The sequence below is a fragment of the Neophocaena asiaeorientalis genome, unplaced genomic scaffold, assembly GCF_003031525.2.
Source record: "Neophocaena asiaeorientalis asiaeorientalis breed wild unplaced genomic scaffold, Neophocaena_asiaeorientalis_V1.1 scaffold276, whole genome shotgun sequence".
Classification (NCBI taxonomy): domain Eukaryota; kingdom Metazoa; phylum Chordata; class Mammalia; order Artiodactyla; family Phocoenidae; genus Neophocaena; species Neophocaena asiaeorientalis.
In genome coordinates this window covers 420,336-436,413 of record NW_020173725.1, presented here as the reverse complement: position 1 = coordinate 436,413, position 16,078 = coordinate 420,336, and the positions used below count along the sequence as shown (strand labels likewise).

Genomic DNA, 16,078 nt, shown 5'->3' with positions numbered 1-16,078 from the left:
AGGAAGAACGTGCTGGGCAGAGAGAACACCAGACACAAATCCCTGAGGTGAGAATGTGCTTGGCACCTGGTGGAACGGTTCCAAGTTCCAGGGCAGCAGACAAACCCTAAGGGATGCTTTTTAAAATTAATTAAATCAAATTCAAATACCATAATATTTGCCCTTTTAAAGTGTACAAGTCAGTGTTTTTTTTAGTATATACACAAAGTTGTTCTATTTTTTTAGAGTGATGATTTGGTTCTGGTTCTGGCCAAGATGAAGTACTGGGGATCAGATTTACCTTCTCACCTAAACAACCAAAAAGCAGACAAAATATAGGAAACTGGATTTCAAGACACTGGACATCAGGCAACAAAGGATGGTGACCCCTGAGAGATGGGATACAAAAGAGGGGAAGGCATGGGAGTTCCCTGGTGGCCTAGTGGTTAGGACTCTGGGCTTTCACTGCTGTGGCCTGGGTTCAATCCCTGGTTGGGGAACTGAGATCCTGCAAGCCAAGGCCAAAACAAACAAACAAAAAACAGGGAAAGGCACCTATGAACATTCAGCTTCCCAGCTTACTGCCCTGAGAGAGCTTCTAGGCCACAGTGTTGAAACCCAGGGATAAAGAATGTCATTTTATAATAATAAAAAGGTCAGTTCATCAAGAGGATGATTCAGCCTAAACATTTATGCACTTAACAACAGAGTGTCAAAATACATGCAGCAAAAACTGATCGAACTAAAAGGAAAAAAATAGGCAAGTCCACAATTAAACTGTGAAATTCAACACCCCTCTCTCAATAATTGACAGAACAAGTAGACAGAAGATCAGTAAGGACACAGAAGACTTAGAAAACACTACCAGCTTGATCTGGTTGACATTCGTAGAACATCCCACCCAACAGAGTGGAATACACATTCTTTTCATGTGCACATGGAATATTTGCCAAGATAGACCATATCCTGAGTCATAAAACAAGCCTCAATAAGTTTGAAAGAATTCAAATAATATATTGTATGTTTTCTGACACAATGAAACTAAAATAGCAATCGATGACAGAAAGATCTCTGGAAAATTCCTAAATAGTTGCAACTAAATGATACACTTCTAAATAACCTAAGGGTCAAAGAAGGTATAAAAAGGGAACTTAGAAAGTATTTTTAACCTAATGGAAATGAAAACACAACATATTAAAATTTGTGGGATATAGCTAAATGAGTAGTTAGGGGGAATTTATAGCACCAAAATGAATATCTTATTAAAGAAATGTTCAAATCAATGACATCAGCTTCCACTTTAAGATGTTAGAAAAATTAGAGCAAATTAAATCCAAAGTAGGAAGGCAAAAGGAAACAATAAACATAAGAATGGAAATCAATAGAATTAAATGGGAAAAATCAATGGACTGGTTCTTTGTGAAAATCAACGGCATTGATTTTCAAATCTCTAGCCAGCCTGATTAGGAAAAAAGAGAAGACACAAATTACCAATATCAAAAATGAGAGACGTAACATCACTACAAATCCTACGGAATATAAAAGGATAATAAGAGAATATTATGAACTTGATGCCAATAAATTTGATAACTCTGATGAAACAATCAAGTTTCTGAAAGGCACAAACTACAAAAGCTCACTGGAGAAGAAATAGATAAGCTGAATGGCCCTGTGTCTATTAAAGAAATTGAATTTGCAGTTAAAAACCTTCCCACTAAGAAAACTTCAAGCCCAGATGTCTTCATAGGTGAATTCTACTAAACATTTAAGGAAGAAGTAATACCAATGTCATTGAAATTCTTCCAGAAAATTGAAAAAGAGAGAATACTTCCCAAGTCATTCTATAAAGCCAGAATTACTCAGACATTACAAGAAAACCACAGACCAACATCTCTCAAGAACACAGATGGGGCTTCACTGGCGGTACAGTGGTTGGGAGTGGGCCTGCCAACGCAGGGGACATGGGTTTGAGCGCTGGTCCAGGAGGATCCCACATGCCGCAGAGCAGCTAAGCCCATGCGCCACAACTGCTGAGCCTGTGCTCTAGAGACCGTGAGCTGCAGCTACTGAGCCCACGTGCCATAACTGCTGAGGCCTGCACGCCTGGAGCCTGTGCTCCGAGACAAAGAGAGGCCACCGCAGTGAGAGGCCTGTGCACCGCAGTGAAGAGTAGCCCCTGCTTGCCACAACTAGGGAAAGCCTGTGCACAGCAACGAGGACCCAATGCAGCCAAAAATAAAATAAATAAAATAAATTTATTTAAAAAGAAAGAACATAGATGCAACAATTCTAAAAAACTTCTAACAAATCAAAGCCAACAATATATAAAAAGATAATATATCACGACCAAGTGGGGTTTATCCCAGGAATACAATCTTGGTTTAACATTAGAAAAACTGATCAACGTAATTTACCATATTAAAGACTAAAAAAGAAAAACTCATATGATTATCTCAATAGACACAGAAAAAGCATTTGACAATATCACATTCCTGATAACATTCAATGTCATTCATAACATTCATTCCTGATAAAAACTCTCAGCAAACTAGGAATAGAAAGCAACTTCCTTGACGTGATAAAGGGCATCTATAAAAACCCTACAGCTAACATTATACTTAATGCTGAAAGACTGAAAGCTTTCTCCTGAAGATCAAGAACAAGACAAGTATGCCTTTAAGTCAATGAAATAAGGCAAGAAAAAGAAATAGAAGTCATCCAGATTGGAAAGAAATACGTAAAACTATCTTTACTCACAGACACGATCATCTCTGCAGAAAACCTATAAAGAAGCCACTAGCACTAATAAGTAATTAGCAAGGCTGCAAGTTACAATATATAAAATTCTATTGTATTTCTATATACTGGCAATAAACAATTGAAAACTGAAATTTAAAAAACAGTATCATTTATAATACAGAGGTAAGTATAAACCTGACAAAATATGTAAAAGGCCTATGCACTCAAAACTACAAAACAATTGATAAGCGAATTAAAGAAGACTTAAATGGAGAGAGATACTGTGTTCATGGGTTGGAAGGCTCAACACCGTTAGGATGTCAATTCTCCTCATATTCATCCATACGAATATGAATCAACACAATCTCAGTCAAAATCTAGAATCTTAGAATTTAACTGATTCTAAAATTCATACGGAAATGCAAAGGACCTAGGCTAGCCAAAACAACTTTGAAAAAGAATGAAGTTGGAGATTTAACAGTACCTGATTTCAAGACTTATTATAAAGCTACAGGTACCAAGACAGTGTGCTATTGGTGTTAAGACAGACAATAGATCAAACAGAATATATGGACAATCAATTTTCATCAAAGGTACAAAAAAGGCAATTCAGTAGGGAAAGGACAATCTTTTCAACAAATAGTGCTGGGACAACTGCATATCCATATACCAAAAAGATGAACTTTGTCCCATACCTCATACCATATACAAAAATTAATTCAGGATAGATCATAAGCCTAAATATAAAACCCAAAACCATTAAACTTCTAAAAGAAAACATAGGAGAAAACCTTTGTGACCTTGGGTCAGGCAAAGATTTCTCAGACACAACACGAAGCGGGGTGGAGAGTCACCTAAAAGAACAAACTGATAAACTGAACTTCATCAAAATTAAAAACTCTCATCTTTGAAAGACACTGTTAAGAGAATAAAAAACAAGCCAAAGACTAGGAAAAAACATTTGCAAATCACATGTCTGATAGAGGACTTGTATCTCAGTGGTTTTCAAATGTCATAGAATGACATTCTATGAATAATGGCTCTTTGTTTCGAGACTCAGATGGTATAAAGTAAGAATCAGTAAGAATCTAGAACAGTGGTTCTCTAACTTCATCACCTGAAGGGCTTGTTAAAACACAAGTTGCTGGGCCCCACCCTCAGAATTTCTGAACTGGTAGGGCTTGAGGGTTTTCATTTCTGATTAAGTTTCCTGCTAGTGCCCCTGCAGCTGGTCTGGCTACCACACTTTGAGAACTGTTACTCCAGACCAACTTAGACTAAACTAGAAACACAATGTCAGACGCAAGATTCCCCACCCCACCCCAGGGACAATTATCAAATAAACTATGTTTATTAAGAGAAAAAATTGATTTCCCCCTTTTTAATTAGCTAGAGACATCTATAAATGTTAATCAGAGCTTCTGATGAGAGAGAAATAAACATGACATCACTGAGTTGGCTTGATTCTAGCCTTGCCTCTTTGTTGAATACACATTTTGGTTTCCACAAAGTTGTTCAGAATTCACCCTGGAAAACATACACAGCCTTATACCAACCATCCCATAATGGCAACACAGAAGAAACTGGCATGTCCCGCTGAAGCCTATCGACTTTCCCTGACCCCCGCGTAACGCCCCACCTACAGGCAGGGCTGCATCGAGTCTCACCGTCCAAGATGGCCCACTGGTTGTCAATCTCTGTATGCTTCAGGTAGGAGTCTTCGATGGTGGGGTCATAGTCAGGCACAAAGATCTTCTGGAAAAACTGGATGGTGAGGGCGCTCTTGCCCACACCCCCGTCTCCCACCACCACCAGCTTGTACGTGGGGAGGTTGTCGCTGGGGACGGCACTGGTCGCCATGTTGCTGGTAGGTCAGACCTGGGGAGGCAAGATATGTGGAATGAGACAGGGGGCTGCTTCTTCTCTGACTCAGGGGAAAATATTCACGGGGTTTCCTCCTTTCTTACAGAGTAACAAATACTCCCAGTTGTAGAAAGTTTTGAAAATGAAGACATGCAAGAGAAAAGTGCAACCCCAGGTCCCTCACCCAGAGACAATAACTGTTAAAATGATTTATTCAACCATTTACTGAATGTCAACTATGTGCCAGGCCCGGTCTTGGGGATGTAATGCCACACGGCCTTTAACCAGCCAAAGGCCATGTCAACGAAGTTTTTCCACCATCAAATTCCGCCCTAGTCATGTACAGTTAAACACGTGGGCGTTAGTCTCAGCAGGGAGGGCAAGGAGGTTCGCCTTTCACATCAACTCTGGTCATTGGACTGTGGTGCTGAGAAGAATGGGAGGCTGTCTGAGCTTAAAGGAAAAGACAGTCACAACAGCTTAGCACAGCTGAGCTCAGCGTCTCTGAGCCCCTTCCAACTCTCAGAATTCTGTGATCCTGGCTCTGTTCTCTGATCTCCTTGGCCTCTATCATGCAGAATGTCGTGTTAGACTCTCGTGACATCTGGTCAACCCCTCTTTTAGTTGGGGAGGAAGAAGAGGAGGATCAGGGATAAGTTTTATTTTGATGACGTTGAGTCCAGTTAAGGCAGTGGTTCTCAACCAGGGGCAATTTTGTCCCCCAGGGATATCTGCAATGTCTGGAAATATTTTTGGTTGCCAAAACCAAGTGGGTGCTACCAGCGTCTAGTTAGCAGAGGCCAGGGATGCTGCTAAAGATCCTGTAATGCCCAGGAAAACACCCCCAGAACACATAATTAACCATCCTAAAATGTCCATAGTGCCAAGGTTGAGAAACGTTGAGCTAAGCTGACTAGGCAGGGGCTGGAAATATGGGACCAGGATCCTAAAGAGCAACTGAGCCTGAACAGATAAGGACTGACTGTGTAGAGGTGATGGCAGAGAAGTGAAGAGTGACTTTGGAAACTGCATCACAAAGTACCAAGGAGGAGAGGCGGGCAGAGAGCATGGAAGGAGCATTCAGAAAAATAGGAGGGAAACCAGGATCTGTCACAGTGATGGAAGCCCAGGGTTTCCAGAAGGAGGAGATTGACAGCACCGAAGGCTAAACACTGGTGCGGGATGAGGGAGGAGAGTCACCTAAAGAACAATTTGAGGGTGTTGCCAGGGACCTAAGATGCTAACTAGGGAAAAGCACAAACCACCTCTGGTAGGGCCATTCCTGGGTAGCTTCAGGACTCATAGAAGGGTAGGGGGGCAGGCAGCATGCCAGGGGACAACAAACTGTGTGTCCTGTGCGCAATCACTGCTGCTCGGGAAGGCCACTGACTGAGCCATAGTTCCCTTACGTAATAGATTAAAGGGCTGGGTTTTCACAGTTGTTCTTAGCTCTAAAAGAGTCCTCCGTTCTAGATTTCAACAGAAAGGACGTTAGACACAAATGTAGGTTATGTGGCCACGCTGATTTGCATGGGGCTATAGGCGAGAGTCATTGCATAATCTTTGCAGTTACTGAAGCTTGATGTTGACATTTAGGGTTTCCCTGCAGTGGCAGGGAAAGTAGGCGCTTTCACACGTTGTGGGTGAGAATGTAAATCTGTCCAAACTGGACTGAGAATACACTTGCATAAATACATCAAAATTTAAAACAGACATATCCTCTCTCAAAGCTATACCACATGTGAGAATGTAGTCTAAAGAGGTCATCAGACAAGTGTACAAAGATGTTAAGAACAGGGGTAAAAATGGAAATAACTTAAATACTGGGGGGCAAGTTAAAGAAAAATTTATCCATACAATGCAATACTATACGGCCATTCAGAAGGACGATATTCCCTAGCCTAGAAAAGGTTTATAATATACATGGTAAAAAAAAAAAAAGCCAATCTGCAAAACAGCAAGTACATATGATTACACTTCCATGAAGCTACCATCTATGAATCTACATGTCTAGGGCGGTTCTAGGCATAGAGAGGATTGGCATGTAGCTGTCTCTATAGGAGACTTAGGGACACTTTCTCAGATTTTCAATTTTCTACAACAAGCATGTGTTCTATTTGTGTATCAGAAAAGCTGAACAGTATTAAAATATTTCCACCAAGCAGCCGCATAGCACAGGGATATCAGCTCAGTGCTTTGTGACCGCCTGGAGGGTTGGGATAGGGAGAGTGGGAGGGAGGGAGACGCAAGAGGGAAGAGATATGGGAACATATGTATACGTATAACTGATTCACTTTGTTATAAAGCAGAAACTAACACACCATTGTAAAGCAATTATACCCCAATAAAGATGCTAAAAAAAATATTTCCACCAAATAAAATGTTCGGGCCACCTGAAAATGTGCGATTCCCTCTCCTCCGAGTGGGGATTTAAAACTCCTTTGGTGCAGGATAGAAGGACCAGGTGCCAGCTGAGCCCCAGCATCTGGTTCCCCCATCCCCCCTACTTGGGGATGACAGTGGGGTTAAGCTGAGCCTTCAACACACTGAGCTCTCCCACGTGACAGAGCTGGTGGTCCAAAGGGGAGGTGAGGGAGACAAAAATGAACTGCTGTCCTAGCCTGGGGAGGATGGTGACACTAAGCCAGCGTGAATGCATCTGCCTATGAAAGAGGCTGTTTTTAAAGCTCCCTTCCAAGAGGATACAAACTACTATGTATAAAATTGAATAAAGACACAGACCTACTAGAGAATGGACTTGAGGGTATGGGGAAGGGGAAGGGTAAGCTGTGACAAAGTGAGAGAGTGGTATGGACATATATACACTACCAAACGTAAAATAGATAGCTAGTGGGAAGTAGCCGCATAGCACAGGGAGATCAGCTCAGTGCTTTGTGACCACCTGGGTGGGTAGGAGGGAGGGAGACGCAAGAGGGAGGAGATGTGGGAACATATGTATGTGTATAACTGATTCACTTTGTTATAGAGCGGAAACTAACACACCATTGTAAAGCAATTATACTCCAATAAAGATGTAAAATAAATAAATAAATAAATAAGCTCCAAGGATATGATGTATATATAGCACAGGGAATATAGCCAATATTTTATAGTAGTTTTAAATGGAGTATAATCGATAAAAAATTTGAATCACTATGTTGTACACATGAACCTAATATAATATTGTAAATCAACTATACCTCAATAAAAAAATTAGAATAAATAAAAATGAAAGCTCCCTTCCCTTCTCGCTGGCAGCAACGTGAATAAAAAAATACTAAGTGGGTGCGAAGGTATCGGGAAGCAAAATCATTTCCCTTGATTTTCTTCACAAAATAAAACAAGATGAGAGGGCTTCCCTGGTGGCGCAGTGGTTGAGAATCTGCCTGCCTATGCAGGGGACACGGGTTCGGGCCCTGGTCTGGGAAGATCCCACATGCCGCGGAGCAACTAGGCCCGTGAGCCACAACTACTGAGCCTGTGCTTCTGGAGCCTGTGCTTCGCACCAAGAGGGGCCGCGACAGTGAGAGGCCCGCGCACCGCGATGAAGAGGGGCTCCCCCGCTTGCTGCAACTAGAGAAAGCCCACACACAGGAACGAAGACCCAACACAGCCAAAAATAAATAAATAAAATTTAAAAAAAAAAGGAAAGCAAGGATTTTTTTTAAAAAAAAAAAGATGAGAAATACACTAGTAAATATGATAGAGGACCAACCTTTGAGGCGGTGCTCAGACCACCCACAGTAGAATCACCTGGGGACTTGAAAAAAATCGCCCTCTGCTTGTGAAGCAAGGCAGCTGGCAGGAAATGGTCAGATGAGGGCTGATTTCCTTTCACAGTGCCCTGCACTCAGGAGTTGGGCCCTGAGAGACCACGGGGGGCCAATCTGGGGTTCCCTCCCACCTCAGACTCAGTGGAACAGGGTTAGAATGCACGGTTAACACAAACCTTGGACTGGGTCCCTCGTGGGGAGAAACCCTTTAGTTCTTCCCATGGCTGATGGGTCAAGTCCTTGCCCCTTCACTGGATATTCAAGGCAGTCACTGGCTGCCATCGCTGACCTCTCCAGTGGGACCCATGTTTCAGCCTCTGACACTACTCTCTCCCAAGCAACTCTGTGTTCCCCAGTGTGCCCTGTGGTCCTATGGAGCCCTCTGCCCACCCCACCTCCTGCTGGGGCCCTGGGGAGCGCACACACCTCTTCACAGGTCAGGCCCAGGCCGAGGAATCGCCCCTCGGGAGGCACCCCCTTCGACCCTGTGCCCCACAGTTCCTGGTGCAGAGGCCACCACCACACTTGAAGTTTTCTACACCTACTCTGCACAACAGGGCAGGGATGCATCTCGTCCCTCGCTGGCTCACCAAGGCCCAGCACCGCATCAGCAAGGACAGATGTCAGCTAGAGGAACTGGGGGCCCAACAATGGCCTTTCTGAACAACCATCAGACAACCCACCAGCCACAGCACTGGCCTCCCCACGCAGAGGGCTCGGGGGCAGCTCTCCCGGCCAGGCCTTGGGACTGTCTCCCTCCTTCTCCCAAGTCAGACGGATCACACAGATAAGACCCTTCCTGGAAGCAAGTGTGAGCCCAGGTTTACAAAGGTGGGACCATGAGTCCAGAAAACCCCTCAATCTATAAGGGCTCTCGGGCAGATCTTCTCTTGATGCACATGTTTTTCCAGTCTTCAACCTCCCCCGAAATAATCCCTGACTAAAATGATGTCTTTGTAAACAGGGAGGGCAGTCAAAATGCCAAGGGGCATGCACCACATGCCTACAAAATCGGCTGATCTCACGTGGTGTGGAGAAAGAATTTTTAAAGTCACCGGAGGCTATGACGAAAGTCACCACAGGACAAAAAGTTGGTCGGTGCTTAAGGAGCAAACTGTTTCCATTTACGACATCCCTCTCCTCTCCTGTCTATTCAACTAGACAGCACCTCGGAGATCATTCTAGAACGCTGCTTCTTCACCATTTGGGGGCCATAGATGGCCCCTTCGAGGTGGGAGGGTGGAATAAGGTGGGCCCGGGGCTCCCTTTAAAGTCTCGCCACCGATTTTTCGTGCCTGAGCGACCTTGGGCGAGTTAACCTTTCACAACCTCAGTTTTTTTACTTGAAAGATAGAGTTGGCTAGAGAATCATCCTTTGCAGGATTGCTCTAAGCGGGAAATTAAAATGTATGAGGCGAGCCCAGCTTAAAGAAGGTGCTCAAATGTTTGTTCTCTCGCCCTGTTTACTTTGTTCCCAGAAGAGGCGGACCCACAGTCTCCCTCCCTCCCTCCACTCTGAGGCTCCGCGGTTCCCAGCCTCCTCCCCCGCCCCCATCAGAAGCCCCGCTGCCACCTCAGCTCCCTTGCAGTCAGATTAAATAGGCTCGTGTGGCAACGTCACCCATCAGTTAGAATACTGTTTCCATGGGAAATGGCTCTGAGGTTCCAGACAGCCCGCACCACTCAGAAACCAACTTTTGGAACCGCAGCCCCTGGGCGGAGGAGGCGCCGAGCGCTGGTTCCCATGGCAACCACGGCTCCCAGAGCCCTTCCCAGTGCCCGAGCAACCCAAACCCCGGCTCTTACTGGAAACTTCACTCTAAAAGGCAGTGTCACTGCCTCGACGATTTTAATGACGTGTAGACGAAAACTTTAGGCATCTTTGAGCTGAGAAATAAACTTTTTTGGTGGCTGTCTTTTGCTCCCTTTCTCTCCCCACGATTAGCACCAGGCCTGCTTGGTTTGAAGTTGTTTCCTGAGTGGCAGATTTCGTCTCCCCAGCGACTGAGGAGCTCCAAGAGGACAACAGCCACGTCTCCTCATTCTCTTGACCTCTCACGGGGCCAGGCAGGGCCCAACACGTGGGAACCTCAGGGTGTATTCGTTGACTGACTACTCCATACTGGCCCAATAAGCGGGGCGTGACACCCTCCCTTCGGACAGGGGTAGGCTCGTGTCCCTAGGAAGTGGGGGCTGGGTGGACCCATGACCCCAGAATAACCTTTTCACCCAGCAATTTTCAAAGTGTGCTTGGAGGGAGTTCCTGAGACCTCTTGGGAAGCCTTGTGCAAAGCCCCCTCTGTTCTCAGGGGGCAGCTTGGGGTGGAGCATCAGTCATAGCCTTGGACTCTTCAGCCAGGCAGCTTGAGTTCCACTTGTGTCTCTGATACGGACTCCCTGTGTGACGTGGAGCGAGTTTCTTAAATTCAGGGAGCCTCAGTTTCCCCATCTATAAAACAGAACAGGACCCTCAAGAATGTGTAATTACAGTCCCAGTGGGGAGGGGGGAAACTGGAGGGCCCCCCAGTGAGGGCATATTTGCACTGATGTGCAAAGCAGCTGGGCCCCTGGGCTCCCTGCAATGTGGTAGAGCCTAGTGATCTGGACCCCTGCTTGCCCCATCCATGGCCCTGAGAGCACCTGAACGCATAGGGCTGCTGGAGGACCCAACACAGTAACAAATCCTAGGACAGCAGTGGGCCCCAGCAGCCCCCCAAAACAGCAGTGCCCAGTGGTTATTATCTCTTACCAAATCTGCCGCCTTCTCCCCAAGTTCCAAGTTTCTAGGGCTTCTAGAGAGCTTGTTTCCCAAAAGAACAGCCCAGAACACTGCCCATTTTTCTAAGTGGGCACATGGTAAAAGAAATGGCTTTGGCTGCAGACACTGTCAAGGGGCTCACGGGCTTCCTGGCCTCTCCATGCTCCCCATCCCCCAAGCACCACTTCCGAAGTGATGTCATAGTCCTAGCCAGAAGAAAAGGTGCCCAGGAGAGGCTACATAGCAGTAACAACCCCCACTATTTAGTGGGCATCAGCAGTGGATGGATCAGACACCGAAGGTCAGGCTTGGAACCGTTGTGTTGCACTGCCTAGAATTCTTCCGGTCATTAGTTTTGCAACATCACAGGACTTTTCCTTGACTGTCTTTGTGACTCGTAACCCATAGGGCACTCTTCATCTTCTCTGACTATAGGAGCTGTGGCAGTGGTCATCCCAGAGCCTCTCCCAAAGATGCTACCAACTTAATTGAAGGTTTAGTTTTCACTGCTTTTTCTTCTCTATTTCCATACTAATTATTTTAAAGACCTCCCCTAACCCCATCTGCCAAACTACAAGCTGTCTGGTAAATAAAGCTGGAAGAGGGGGACACATTCATTGTTAATGTAGCTCTTGGGAGAGTGAATGGACTTTCATTCACATTGAGCTGAATCAGCCCTGGGAAGCTAATCTCATCTCTGTGACGTCTGGGTGTGCCCAGTGCAGGGGGATGAGGATACATTGGGGGGTGACCCAACCCATGTGGAGGAAACGGCTCTGCATTCCAGGAGCTGCCCTTCCCTTCTGCACAATTCCCAGAAATGGGCAGCTTCCCCAGGGCTGCTGATTTGCAGGCTGTGCAAAAGTGGCGTGCGGCCCCGCCAGGGGTCTAGGCCACTTGGCATCCCTAAGGCTCCACTCTCCCCTCCCTAAGACTTTGCTCTGCCCTTTGTCTCCCACCTTTGCTAATCCCAGCCCAGCACTGTCACTGCATCACTCAACCCCTCCGGGAAGCCAGCACATTCAGCTCACTTGATTATTAAGATTTAACCACCAATCCAACCGTGTGTTATTTTATGCTGTACAGGACCTTAAACATCATCAGGTCTGGATGGTATGTGGCATGGGTGCCTTCCCCCGCTTTCCCAGCGCCAATGGCAGACACCACAGTCCATCGTGGTCCTCTTTCCTGCTCAGTCTTACAACCCTTTTCAACGCAGCACCCTTGGCAGCCACAACCAGGTGACTGGTCCAGAGAGGAAACTTGTTTACCGTCCCAGATCGAACCCACTACTCTTTAGGTTCCCTCCAAAACATCCCACCTACTGGCCGTCCTGTTCCATGGGAGGGGCTCAGAACCTCCTGGGGGAGCCTGCCTGGCTACCTCTGGAGAACTCTGTTACCCAAGTCTTCTGGGTAATACATCAGCCCCTGCTTTTCTACCCCATCAAATCCAAGCTCCTCTACCAGGATCACACCTGGACTGCTGACAGCAGGGCAGAAATGTCAGACAGGAGTCCTGAGACCCAGACAAAGGCCAGTGCCTGAAGTAAGCCAGGCCCTTGACCTTACTCATGAACCCCAAGTACCACGCGCTTCCTTATATCACAACTGTTAACACTAGGGTCTTACTTGCTAGTGTGTGAGTACCTCCTGACAGAGCCTGGAGCTTAGCCATCTACAGCCCAGCGCTATGAGTCCCAGAAATGACCTGCTATAATAATCACATGGGTGATCATGTTAAAAATGATAGGAGCACTTAATTAACGTAGGCGATGTGTCTGATGCTGTTGGAAGATTTTACCGAATTAACTCATTTAGTTGTCGTAACAACCCTATGAGGTATAACTTTGTCCCCGTGTTACAATTGAAGAAATTGAGACGCAAAGAAGTAAAGTAACTCTTCTAAGGTCAGCCAGCTAGAAAGCAGCAGTGTCAGGATCTAAAACCACAACAGTGTGGCTCCAGAGCCCGTGGCCAGTGCGTCACGCTAGGCAACTTCTCGTGGCGGGCAGAGTGGTGGGTGGGTGCAGACTTGGGCCAGGCCAGAGGCAGCAGATCCAGAAGTGCTGGGAAGAGGTCAGCAGTGAGCCAGGGAGGTGGTGTCAGAGTCAGGGAGGCCTCCAAGGCCGGACTGCTGCCCCTGTGGGAGAAGCAGCCGAGCAGGTCAGGGCCCAAGGGGCACCCAGGGTAAATACTAGTCACTGGGAACAGACACGCCCCCCCATCCCAACTGGGACAAAGTCTGCCAAATAGGGCACAGGTCTGGTACCGCCAGGTGCTCCTGCCCTGAGGACCAGGGAGAAAGCTGAGGGATCAGGCAGCTGCCCAGCATCGTGGGAACACCAGGGGGTTCTGAGACCTCCTATTTCAGCACCCCTGTCGGGCCCCTCTCCACTGTGCTGGTCCCTGCCCCAGCCTGTCTCCTTGTGGTCCTACACACCGGCTGCTCCCCGCCAAGCTTGGGGCTGGCGCCTCACCTGGAACCCCTCACCAAGGAGCCTGAGCTAGGAACTCGCACAGCTGCAACCTTAGGCAAGTTACTTACACTCTGTCCCTCGGTTTTCTCTTCTGTAAAAGTGGGGACAGTGGCAGCATTTGACTTGTGGTGGTCATGATAGGCTACATTTATTTGCTTGGCCCAGTGTCTGGCCCATAGAGAGCGTTCAATAAACATCAGGCAGTTACCAACACCAGCATCCTTCGAAGTCCATCTCACGTCCCTCCTCCTGCAGGAAGCCCTCCTGCCTCTCCAGAGTCCTTCCTGAGCTTATGCCCTGCAAACTGGCTGGTTCCACAGATGACAGCTCAACAGAACTCAGCCCCTCGCCACTCCGTCCTCGGGGCGCTCTCACGCCCATCTGGCAGCTGGTCTCAGCTCCCCCATTCCGCCTTGGCAGGCAGCCTCCTGCAGCCATGCTGTAGGACGACAAGCCCCCGCATGCTGCTGACCCAATGATGAAGGAGATTTAAGCTCCTCAAAGACATTTCCCCAAATATCCAGGAGATGCTCGTTCACTGAACAGACTGCGCAGCAGATACCAAGTTGCTGGGAACTCGGCATGAAACGGTTTCTCCCTCTGGTCTTTAAACCCAGAAGTGCTCTCCATCCTAAAGCCTAGCCCCTCTCTGGGTTCCTCCTGTTTTGGTGGATTTATCCTTGGAAAGAAAAGCCTGTTAAGGACACGTGACATGAGGAAGGGCCCATTTTTCCTGAGCCCAGAGAAGAATGATCCAGGAGGAGGAAAGTGGACAGGCCACCGGTGCTGGCCACCCTTCCCCCAGTACACACAGAGGGTCAGATCCCGGAGACTTGCACGTCGTCAGTACTCCCAGAGCACCTCCAATGTGCCTGGTCCTCGGAGCTGGGGAGATGGAGATGAATGAGCCCCAGCGCCTGGCTTTGGGGCTCATGAGGTGTGTGGGGGGGAGGGGCAGACAGACAGAGGACTACAGTATACAAGGCTAAGTGGGAGCACAGGGGCAGCGGGGGGCATCTCACTCAGCCTGGGGGCATTGCAGAAAGCTTCCCGGTTGAGGCAATGACAAAATGGGGTCTTGAAGGCCAAGTAGGTCTCAGCGAAGGGAAGTGATAGGGACAAGCATATCCCAGGTGAGGACCAGAAGTTGCAAAGCTGTAAAGCACAGAGGTGTGGAAAACCAAGAAGGTGCCAAGTTCTGCACGCAACACGTGTGACTGCAGCGCAGAATGTGTGACGTGTGCTGTGCGGGGGGAAGGGGAGTGGGGAGGAGCTCCTGTTGGCTGTCTGACATCTGGGGGCGTCCGTATTTGTATCCAGAGCACTAAGCACAGTGCCGGGCACGCAGTGGCTGCTCACCAGCACAGAATGATGAGGGAACAAGCGCAGGGGCTGCAGGGCCCCGAGGCCCCCGGACCCTCCCCTCGCCACAGGCGCGCCATGCAGGCTCGCTGGAAGGCCGCACGGTCCAGCAGGCCCACAGCCCTTTCTGATGACCGCAGTGAAGTTCACCAGCCAGAAGAGCCCGGCGGACGCTGCATAACTTGCCCAGGACAAACTGAGGGCTCCAGAAGCTCAGAGGAGAGGAGAGGGGAAGCAGACGGGAAAGGGCTGCAGGGCCGGTGGGAGCGGGAAGGTCACGCAGGCGGAGCTGGCATGGCCACAAAGGCCCAAGGGCAGAGCTGTGTCGGGTGGCATTTGGCCTCCTCATTTACCAGCAGGGAGCAGAGTCAGAGGCGTTAAGGCATGTGCCCGAGGGCACAGCTTGGAAAAGGGTGAAGCTGGGATTTGGCATCCAGACCGACAACTAAAAACTAGAATTCTGCCCCACTCCCCGCCCAGCTAGTCCAGGCGGCTGGGTGGGTCTGCGGGGGTCTCCGAGCTGAGGGGTTAACGGGAGCTTCGGTGTCTCAGGGTCCGCACAACCCTTCAGAACAACGTGCTCCACTGGCATCCCCGGGCCACGGGGATGCTGCCACCTGGCTGCTTGGCCCTCACAGGCCCACGTCCTCATGGGCTGAGGTCGCACCCCGATGCCCGGCCCCCTGTGTCCCCATGTCCCACCACCACAGGGAGGCTGGGGCTGCACTCAGTCCAGGGGTGAGGGGCAGGGCTGCCGCCTGGCCCGCAGCTTCCTCGAGGGGCAGAGAGGAGGAAGTGGCTTTATCTTTGGATTCTTCTTCTCAGTCCTGAGGGCCATTCCGATTTCCCTAGGACCGAGCAGTCCCACCTGCAGCTGAGGAGGAGCTTCCCAGCCTCAGGCCAGCATCTGCTTGCCCATTGGGAAAGTCACCCTGGCCATCACCCCAATGCGGAGGGTCGTCTTCTGGACACTCTGGGGCTCCCCAAAGTGAGGCTCTCAGACTCCCCAAAGCCTGGCAGGCCGCTCCGCATCCTGATTCAGCTGCTCCCTCGGCCCATGCCTGGAGGAGGGGCTCCTGCAAGCCCCCTCACCCCCCACCCTGGGCTGCTCAGGCTCACCACCAC

At 48.4% G+C, this 16,078-nt stretch overlaps 1 protein-coding gene across 3 annotated transcripts in view; it reads right to left on the bottom strand.

The window, feature by feature from the left end:
• MRAS (muscle RAS oncogene homolog) overlaps positions 1-16,078 on the bottom strand; it is a 57,924-nt gene that overhangs the window by 28,838 nt on the left and 13,008 nt on the right. For all 3 annotated transcript variants that reach the window (XR_003003885.1, XM_024750758.1, XM_024750759.1), the window contains exon 2: positions 4,386-4,596. Coding sequence is in view for 2 of the 3 variants with exons in the window: in XM_024750758.1 (XP_024606526.1) it covers positions 4,386-4,578 (193 nt within the window). In the remaining variant the exon portion in view is untranslated. The remainder of the gene's footprint in view (positions 1-4,385; positions 4,597-16,078) is intronic.